At 31.0% G+C, this 11,305-nt stretch overlaps 1 protein-coding gene across 2 annotated transcripts in view; it reads left to right on the plus strand.

Annotated features, from left to right (window-relative positions):
- The window catches only part of LOC143075544 (proline dehydrogenase 1, mitochondrial-like), a 33,644-nt gene extending 24,644 nt beyond the window's left edge, over positions 1-9,000 (plus strand). For both annotated transcript variants that reach the window (XM_076250988.1, XM_076250989.1), the window contains one exon: positions 61-9,000. In XM_076250988.1, the coding sequence (XP_076107103.1) occupies positions 61-266 (206 nt within the window). In that variant the 3' untranslated portion in view covers positions 267-9,000. The remainder of the gene's footprint in view (positions 1-60) is intronic.
- Positions 9,001-11,305: the final 2,305 nt, after the last annotated feature.

Below are 11,305 nucleotides of genomic sequence, written 5' to 3' on the forward strand. Positions count from 1 at the left end.
AAAAGCATTTGCTATAAGAAATATTTCATCATGTTAACATTCTATTTTTGTTTTGATTAGGTCAAGCTGGCTATTCTGTGTACAAATATGTGCCCTATGGTCCTGTAGAAGAAGTCCTGCCATATTTGTCTCGCAGAGCAATGGAAAATAAAGGAATTCTTAAAAAAGTTCAGAAAGAAAAATCTCTTTTGTGGAAAGAACTAAAAAGAAGAGTAAAAGCAGGCCAACTGAGATATAACCCGTTAGAGAACTCTACTGTTGGATGAATGTCACAAATCTTGAACTCTGAAAACCAAATTAATTTTTATGGAATCTGTGTATCAGATATTTCAACAAACTGTTTCTTTGCAAAAAAAAAAACGAAACTTGAAATATACTTTGATGAATTTTTATCAAAATTTGTATCCAAGTTTTGTTAAATTTTTAATACTGCTGATTTATTTATTTTCGTAGGTTCCAATTTTAATGGATTAAGAAAAACTTACATGTATGTGGATATTTGATTTCAGGGTTTTGCTGAAGTCTGCATACAAGCTTATAGAAAATGTGTTATTCTTTGATATTTAATTTCACCTAAGCCCTTAGTATCCAACAAATTAAAATGAATCCACAGTAACAGGCCAAGTTGTCAAAACTGAATCTCGTAGAATACTCAGATGATAATGTTGTTAAAATGTCTGTGATATTTTCATTTTTTATCTGTTTATGTAGAATGTTTATTTTTGTACACTAAATGAAAATCTTAAAATGTGGATTATTATTGTACACAGAAATTTGAACATCTAAACCAGACCATTTCATAAATTGAAATATTTTGTTCAGATAAAAGTATGTTTTGAATTAGAAAAGAGTATTTATAGTACAGTATCTAAGGTATATCCTTAGAACATGTTATTGTTTTACCCAGGTTTTATTCTAGTTAGTCTTAAATGATTATGATTATTTTCTAAGTAGAAAAAAATCAACAAACTGATTGTAGATCTAGAATACTGGCGTCTGAATTTGTGTAACATGTAGTTTTAGAAGAAATATTATGGCTTTTATAAATACATCATATATGTATTTAATTACACTGTAAGATTGATTCATTGTGTAAACATTTATAACAGTAAATTCTGTAGTCAGAATATTGGAATTTTTTGTAAACATCAACTATGAAAATGTTTTCCCAACAAACCAACTAAACCTAATTTTTAGTGCCTACCAAAAAGATTTCTTTGGTCATTTATTTACAAACACTCTTATTTAAGACTGTTTTCCCTGTTTAAACCATGTTAAATTTTTATATTCCCCACCTAGGTGCATTATGTTTTTGTCGAGCCTGCAACTGTGATCCGGCGGCGGCGGCGTTAGCTAACTTCTTAAAAGGTTTATATTTTAGAAGGTGAAAGACCTGGATGCTGCATACTTTGTATAAAGATGCCTCATGTTACGAAGTTTCCTTCAGTCACATGTCCAATGTCCTTGACCTCATTTTCATGGTTCAGTGACCACTTGAAAAAAAAAGTTCAGAATTTTTGTACTGTTGAATTCTCTCTTATTATAAGTAATAGGATAACTATATTTGGTATGTGCGTACCTTGGAAGGTCCTCATGCCCGTCAGACAGTTTTCACTTGACCTCGACCTCATTTCATGGATCAGTGAACAAGGTTAAGTTTTAGTGGTCAAGTCCATATCTCTGATACTATAAGCAATAGGGCTAGTATATTTGGTGTATGGAAGGACTGGAAGGTGTACATGTCCAACTGGCAGGTGTCATCTGACCTTGACCTCATTTTCATGGTTCAGTGGTTATAGTTAAGTTTTTGTGTTTTGGTCTGTTTTTCTCATACTTTATGCAATAGGTCTACTATATTTGTTGTATGGAATGATTGTAAGGTGTACATGTCTATAGCGGGCAGATGTCATCTGACCTTGATCTCATTTTCATGGTTCAGTGGTCAAAGTTAAGTTTTTATGTCACCCGATCGACAATGTCGGGTGACATATTGCTTTTCCTCTGTTTCTTTTTCTGTATTATTATTATTATTATACTTCCACCTAATTTTGTCCGCCCGCTTTCTCAGAGCCAAAAGTACCAATCCGAATGATGGTGCACTATAACAAGGAACCCTGACTCCGCAGAGTCTAGCTGCGATCACCATGGAAACGGAAAAATGGTGAAAAAATATAATTTTGGAGTTCCTTGAATTATTTGAGAATGCTTAAGCTTAAAATCTTTAGATTTTAATATAATGAAGTTGCCCACTATAAACTGGTTTTGGATGATTTTGGCACATTTTGGAACTGCTATGTTGCCATGGAAACTACACCAAAAATTTCAAAAATATGGAAATGCTCCAATTTTTTTTTAAACTTTAGCATAACGATGAGCAACTTTGGTAGATGTGGTATTTGGCGTTGGAATTTCCAAAATGTCTGCCGTTTCCATGGAAACAATGCAAAAAGGTCAAAATGCTCCAAAAACTTCTGGGTTTGGTGAATAACTTTGGTATGCTTGAACTTAAAATCATCAAATTTTTATGCAATATAGTTGTCCACTATATACAGGTTTTGAATGATTTTGATAATCATTGGAACTACTATGTTACCATGGATACAGGAGCAAAAATTTCAGAATGCTTCAAAATTGAAGAAACTTGATATGATTGTTAACTGTCAAGTCTAGATATGACTTTTGAAGTTGGAATTTCCAAAATGGCCACGGTTGCCATGGAAACTGCAAAAATGTCAAAAATTCTCAAAATGGTTTTAACTTAATGAAATTTGATATTATTGGTAACTGACAAGTTAAGATGAGACTTTTGACTTTGAAATTTTCAAAATGGCTGCCGTTGACATGGAAACGGTATGAATGTGAAATACTTTAAAATGCTCTGAATATACTGAAAATTTACAAAAAGATGAATAGCCATGCATATTTGTGCATTTACTGTTAAACAAGTTTGAAATGGCTGCCGCTTAGTGGCAATAGGGGGAAGGGTGACATCCGCTATTGCTTGCAATGGCAATTCTAGTTAAGTTTTTTTTTTTTTTATCTAATATAATATGCCAAAGGTCAACTATATTTGGTGTATGGAAATATATTATGATCTATATGTCAGTCCCGCAGGTTTTATTTGACCATGACCTCAACTGCACGGTTCATTGCACATTGTTAAGTGTGTTTGGTCTATTTTTCTTAAACTATAAGTAGTAGGTCAACTATATTTGTTGTATGGAAGCTTTGTTAGCTGTACATGTCTGCCTGGCATGGTTCATCTGACCTTGACCTCATTTTCATGGTTCATTGGTCTTTGTTTAGCTATCTTGGTTAATGTTGAGTTTATGTGACAGTTGTAATAAAGCTTTATACTTAGGACTATCAACATAATATCAATGATTAGTAAAGAAGGCGAGACATTTCAGTGTGTGCACTCTTGTTCAATTTATGTGTCCATTCTTCCATCTGTCCTTCTTCAGTCTTAAAGTTTTTGATAAAGGTAATTCCAATTAACTTGAAACTTAGTACATATGTTTCACATATTTCCTAATATAAGATCTTTCTAATTTATTGCCAAATTAGAGTTTTCACGGTCCACTGGACATAGAAAATGATAGTGTGAGTGGGGCATCTGTATACTGTGGACACATTCTTGTTTCAATATACAGTGATTTGCCTATTTACCAGTCTGAAGTCAGGAGGAAGGTATTACTTTTAGGCTCTCTTTGTATAGGCATATAATTAAGTTCTCAAATTACTTCGATTTTATGTTAGAATATCTGCAGGGTAAAGACATATCTTGCCAGGAAATGTATAATGTAGATTATATTTGTCCTTAACATTTGTCTATTGTCAGTTAAGGGTAATTAAAGATGGGATCTTTGATTTGAGTCTTTGACGCTTTTTTGTGTAAAGCAAAAAATACCATTTCAAGAATACTCATTCCTCATTTACACATTTGTTTCTGTTAACACATTGTATATCATTGCATATTTAATTTTCTATTTTATCTACTATAAATTCAAAAATTATTGCATGCATTTTTTATTGCGATTTTTTAAGAAAAGACCAAGAATTTAGATTAATTTTTGTGATTTTATGAAAATCTGCTTACAGATACATGCATCAGATATCAGAATACTAGTTCTCATTTTTGCGATAATCACTGGGTTTCTTTATTTGCATTTATAAAAACCTCTCAATTATTTCTGAATTTGTAATATTCTATGTGTCTTTAGTTCAGTAAAGTAAGAGTTATTTCCCTTTTAGCAAGTGTAACTTCATATTGTTTATGTATCAATGAATTTTAAACAGTAATTTTTTTAAAGGAAATTACTCAAATTTGAATCCTCTTCACGCTTGGAAAGTTTTAATTTAATATATTTCACAATATTAATTTTCTACTTAAAATTAATTATAAGGCCTTAAAGAGAAGAAATCTTACATCAAGGATATATCATGTATCTCAAGTGTCTCCAGTATTGCTACCAATACACATTTTACAAAATATTATGAAATCTCTCTTCTATGTCCTTGGTGGAACACCTAATTATTTTTAGTCTTTTACATTGAATCTCAAGACCAAGCTCATAGATATTTCCTAGTTTTGCACATTTTATTTATTTATTTATTTGATATACAAGATGCTGCTGTAGTCATATGAAAATTACCAATCTTTAAAAATTCTGTATTTGAAGTAGCTGTAGTGACCATCAGTAATATCAGTTGTGTATTTTTTCTTTGTATTGACCATCTATAATATTACTTTTGTGTATTTTTACTTAGTAATTTAAATGTGTACTTATGAATCTCGTATCTGAAACTGTTTTACATCTTCTGTTTTGTATTGATTAAAATACATGTAATATTTTGTAAGGCTTCATTGTTATTATTATGTTGTAACGACTGTCACAGAATGCAAAACATAAGTATGCTAATGCATTAGCCACATCTTGAACTAATTATAACTGTTATTTTCAAAATTATTTTCTTTTCTTTAATTTTTGTGCTATTTTCAAATTTCTTGATTGGTGCAAGAAAAATATTTCTCATTGCTATTGAAATATTTGTTCTCAACCACTCAGCAAATTTGATTATAATGTCAAATTTTGTTGGTTTCTTCACCAGCAAAGTGCAGGAAAATGCACGAATTTAATAGTTGTCCATTTGTTTGGCATGTCTGTTGTTGTCAACCTTAATTTCATGGTTCAATGACTTACTTAGGTCAATTCTCAAGTTAGGTACAATGTTTTCAAAGATCAAGTTCACAATGGCCTTTTTTACTTGATCTATATAAAACCTGTTAGTGTTCTCTATTGGTCCAATCTGAACCTATATGTTCACACTACATGTCAACATGCAATCTTAAGTACAAGGATCTAGTTTAAATCTATCTGAATGTTCCAAGTGTGAACAAGGTCTTGCATCAATAATGTGACATTGACCACTTTAAGATTGTCATTTCAATTTTAAATGGAGATTCTTCAGGACCAAGTTATATACAGACTTATTAGAATCTTCAGAGGTCATTTATTCAAAGATGTACTAAGGTGAAATTGAAAAAAAATCTAAAATTAAAAATTGATACTAAAAGTTAGAAGAGCATTAGTTAAGGAACATGAAAAGCTAAAAATATTGATAGGTTATGGAGATCCTTTTCGTGATATTTATTATTTTTTTAAATGTCTGGAAAAGACTGACTCAGACTTTTACCTTACACTTGCATTTGTTTTATTCAGGTCTAAAATCAAAAGAAAAGAAATCTAGAATCTGCTTAAATTTTGGTAAATGACAACTGTTTAAGAATAGAAGTTGTTATTGACAGAAGTCAAAATGGCGAAATACCATTTCTCTATGTTTCTTTTGGTTAATACCCTTTATGAGCTTTTGAAATCTTATATGGAAAGAAAAATGAGTGTTCTGGGGCAAAATAATTTACCCTGTATTGTAGGAAAAAAACAAGAAGTCTGAACATTTGATAAAAATTCCTTAACCTCATCCAAGTACATCCTTAACTCATACAATGACTGCTTAAAAGTAATAATATCTTTTACACTTTACCAGTTCTATACAATTTAGAACAAATTATATTTGAAAATTGGTAGCTGTGACCTACATTTTACATTCCTAATTTATAGATCTTTATATGTCCTTTTGTGTTCATTTGATGTTTCAGAATTCTATGTTCATAATATTTATACACTGAGATGGAATGTTTTGCATTTTCTATTTTATTAATTTTTAAGTGGTTTTGTATTTATTAATTGCAGATGTTCTTTTTGCATGCATACCCATAGTTTTAGCCCCTTTGTTCATGGGTTAGATATTACTATTTTTTATACGACCGCAAAATTTGAAAAATTTTTCGTTGTATATTGCTATCACGTTGGCATCGTCGGCGTCGTCGGCGTCGTCGTCGTCGTCCGAATAGTTTTAGTTTTCGCACTCTAACTTTAGTAAAAGTGAATAGAAATCTATGAAATTTTAACACAAGGTTTATGACCACAAAAGGAAGGTTGGGATTGATTTTGGGAGTTTTAGTCCCAACATTTTAGGAATTAGGGGCCAAAAAGGGCCCAAATAAGCATTTTCTTGGTTTTCGCACTATAACTTTAGTTTAAGTAAATAGAAATCTATGAAATTTTGACATAAGGTTTATGACCACAAAAGAAAGGTTGGGATTGATTTTGGGAGTTTTGGTTCCAACAGTTTAGGAATTAGGGGCCAAAAAAGGGCCCAAATAAGCATTATTCTTGGTTTTCGCACAATAACTTTAGTTTAAGTAAATAGAAATCAATGAAATTTAAACACAATGTTTATGACCACAAAAGGAAGGTTGGTATTGATTTTGGGAGTTTAGGTCCCAACAGTTTAGGAATTAGGGGCCAAAAAGGGACCCAAATAAGCATTTTTTTTGGTTTTCGCACCATAACTTTAGTATAAGTAAATAGAAATCTATGAAATTTAAACACAAGGTTTATGACCATAAAAGGAAGGTTGGTATTGATTTTGGGAGTTTTGGTCCCAACAGTTTAGGAATAAAGGGCCCAAAGGGTCCAGATTTAAACTTTGTTTGATTTTATCAAAAATTGAATAATTGGGGTTCTTTGATATGCCGAATCTAACTGTGTATGTAGATTCTTAATTTTTGGTCCCGTTTTCAAATTGGTCTACATTAAGGTCCAAAGGGTCCAAAATTAAACTTAGTTTGATTTTAACAAAAATTGAATCCTTGGGGTTCTTTGATATGCTGAATCTAAAAATGTACTTAGATTTTTTATTATTGGCCCAGTTTTCAAGTTGGTCCAAATCGGGGTCCAAAATTAAACTTTGTTTGATTTCATCAAAAATTGAATAATTGGGGTTCTTTGATATGCCAAATCTAACTGTGTATGTAGATTCTTAATTTTTGGTCCCGTTTTCAAATTGGTTTACATTAACGTCCAAAGGGTCCAAAATTAAACTAAGTTTGATTTTAACAAAAATTAAATTCTTGGGCTTATTTGATATGCTTTATCTAAATATGTACTTTGATTTTTGATTATGGGCCCAGTTTTCAAGTTGGTCCAAATCAGGATTTCATATCAAGTATTGTGCAATAGCAAGAAATTTTCAATTGCACAGTATTGCACAATAGCAAGAAATATCTAATTGCACAATATTGTGCAATAGCAATTAATTTTCAATTGGAGTTATCTTTCTTTGTATAGAATAGTAGTTGATAATATATGTTGGAAATTTACCAGACATGACTATGATGTCATTTTCTATTTTTATTTGCCAATAACTTTATGTAAATAACTTCATTGGAAATTTGCCAATATAAAATGTTGCTGATGAAGCTTTTTTTCCTTATCTTATCTAAAATGTTTTTAAATAATGTATGTTGGACATTTGCCAGACATGACTATGATGTCATTTTCTATTTTTATTTGCCAATAACTTTATGTAAATAACTTCATTGGAAATTTGCCAATATAAAATGTTGCTGATGAAGTTTTTTTTATTGTTTTATACAATAAACAATGTATATTCACTTTTACTGCCAACCAATCTTTACCATTCAGTGATAACAAGCACTTTATTTTACATTTTAATATCTTATGATGTATTTAAAAGAGTAGTTATTGTTGCAAACTCCATTAGAAATTTGAATTAATATCAGTTTTGGAAAAAGGGAAACAGGGATGTGAAAAAAAGGGGGGGGGGTTTAAATTTTTCTCATTTCAGATTTCATAACTAAAAAGAAAATTTCTTCAAACATTTTTTTGAGAGGATTAATATTCAACAGCATAGTGAATTGCTCAAAGGCTAAAAAAAAAACTTTTAAGTTCATTAGACCACATTCATTCTGTGTCAGAAACCTATGCTGTGTCAACTATTTAATTTTAGATTTAAAAAGTTTGAAGAAATCTTTAATTGATTTGTAAAATCTTGACATTTGTTTTGTGTAAAAAAAAAAACATATAATGTCAAAAATTTGATCACAATCCAAATTCAGAGCTGTATCACGCTTGAATGTTTTGTCCATACTTGCCCCAACTGTTCAGGGTTCGACCTCTGCGGTCGTATAAAGCTGCGCCCTGCGGAGCACCTGGTTTTATCTAATTAAAAGATATTTTTTTTACAATTATGACACAGCAGAATCAAGATGCATGTAACACATTTAAAGTAGCACATGTTCATTTCCCACCTTATTATATAGCCAAAGGAGAAACTATGATAAGGCCTGAAATTAGATCAACCATTAAAGTGTTACAAAAATATCAAGCTCCTAGTAAAATACATGTAACATAATTTTGAAAGTCTTCCTAATTTGGATTTTTTTCAAATACATATTGAATCAAAATGGTGTGTATCATATCTCCTCCTTTGATTTTGGTCATAATTATGTTTTATAAGATGATTTGCATCTTAATGAATGTTTCTGTACATTTTACAGAACATTTAACTTAGTTTTGTAATAGATACAATTTATAAAATTGTTATGTTTGTTAATAAAAGCTTACATACGTATTTGTCATATCATTTCCCCTTGCTCGTAAAGGAACTTTACAACTATTTTAAATGATTTTGATACTTTTTCAAAATTGTTCTTTCGTAAACTTCATCATACCAAGCCAGACATTTTTTATTGTATTTCTTTATAACAAGTTGCTTCTGGATATCTTGAATTTTTTATTAGTAAAGTTATAAACTACTTGTAAAATAATCAGCAATAATGACTTTTAATCTACAATTTCTAAGCTTGCAAGGCCCAAAAGAGGGACGAAGATACCAGAGGGAGATAAACTGATAACGCCATGGTTAAAAATAAAAAGACAAACAGTAGTACAGAAGACACAACATAGAAAAGTAGACTCTGCAACACGAACCCCAACAAAAACTAGGAGTGATCTAAGGTGCTCCAGAATGCTCCACATGTGGCACACGTGGTGTTGTTTATGTTATAATAAATCCGGTAAATAGTCTAATTTGGTAGGTCATATCCGTAAAAAGGGAAGATTTGCACAAGATTTGGTGGAGACAGTTCTATGATGGACAGCTTCTAAAATGTCATCTTTAAAACTATTAGTAGCATACAATATGAACTAGCCTAAGGCGCATTAAGAAGAAACAGAACATACACTATAGGTTAGTCTCTGAAACAACAGATTAACTTTTAACCAAATTAAATTGCACCTTCATGTATATTTCCCTGGATGACACATGTAAAGCAGGAATTGCTTACTTTTCTCTCTCGCAAAAATTCATCCTTCTTTTGGTTGGGTTCCTGTTGCTCAATGTTTAATTTTGTCTGTAGTGTATTTAGGACAATTTTTTAATTTTTTGCATTGAGTTTTGTGTTGCTACTCCTTTTTACTTGTGATATGGGTTACTCCTTTCTTTCTTTCTTTTTATGTTGCTTTTAAAATGACTTGACTGTTAGTGTTGCTCCCCAATGTTTGCTACCATTCAAATTCCTGACCGAATTGCAACTTGTTTTATCAAACCAAACTGTTCAACTGGTTAGAATTTTGAACAAACTGTTGAGTCAAAACGTGAACGTGCAAGGTGATAAAAAAAACATACTTACAATCCTATATGGTTTTCGTCCACTTTAATGTTGTTGTGAAAACCTAGTCTAACAGTTTGTATAGATATTTTATAGTCATTGTCATGCTAAAAGTGAACTATTGTAATTTTGAATTGCTATACAAAATGTGCAAACTAAGCTTTCATATAGTTTTTTTTCAAAAAGTCTTTTGTATTCATAAGAATCAGATATCATTTGAATTAAAACATGATATATTTAGTAAGATATCTATACAAACTGTTAGACAAAATTTTCATAACAACATTAAAGTGGAGTTTATGTCTTATAGGATTGTAAGTATGTTTTATTTTATTACCTTGCACTTCCGCAACTTGACTGTGGTTTCTACAGCAGTTTGTTCAAACTTGGGACCAGTTGGCTAGTTTGGTTTTATAAAACGAATTGCAATTTGGTTAGAATTTTTAATAAGTTAGCGTCACTGATGAGTCTTTTGTAGACGAATCGCGCATCTGGCGTATATATAAAATTTAATCCTGGTATCTATGATGAGTTTGTTTGCAATAGGTGGAGAGCAACACAAACAGTCAAGCCACAGTAACACTTAAGCATTTATCTTCGATTTGTTTTTATCAAAGAATCCTTATCAAATAGATATTGCCACCGTTACTAAATTAAAAGACGATATAAAACAATTGTATTGACTGAACGGAGTTTGACTGAATTGACTGAAAGGTAAATGTCAATGAGACAGCAGTCCAACAAGAAGTAAATGATATTCAATGCTGGACAACTATCAACACTAAATGGTTTGAATCTCCATGAATCAAGACATGTTGTGAATAATTTTTACAGAAACAAATGAATATCTGACAAAAATGCCAAACTGATCAAGAGCATCTATGAAAAACAGTAATGACAGACACATAACTAATGTGTGTTATAAATAGCAAACATTGATAATAACAATTGAAATCCAGATCCCATGTCCACACATAAATTACTCAATTCTGAAAATGCTCACTTACTTTCTTGTCAAGATCCTCTTGATCGAGTTGTGAACTTATCAATGTATTATCATTTTTTATATAATTACCTTTAATAGGAATTATTTTGTTATGTACAACAAATCAGGATAAGTTTAAAAGTTTGCCTTTGTCTTGACTTTCCATTCGTGTTCCTACAATACAGATTACGCAATTGTATTTCCATTGCAAGTGATGGTGAGAATGGGTTGTGTACAATCCTTTTGTCTTTGGTTTAATCATCAGCTTCTTGCTAAGTGTT

The sequence above is a fragment of the Mytilus galloprovincialis genome, chromosome 5 (genome assembly GCF_965363235.1).
Source record: "Mytilus galloprovincialis chromosome 5, xbMytGall1.hap1.1, whole genome shotgun sequence".
Taxonomy (NCBI): Eukaryota; Metazoa; Mollusca; class Bivalvia; order Mytilida; family Mytilidae; genus Mytilus; species Mytilus galloprovincialis.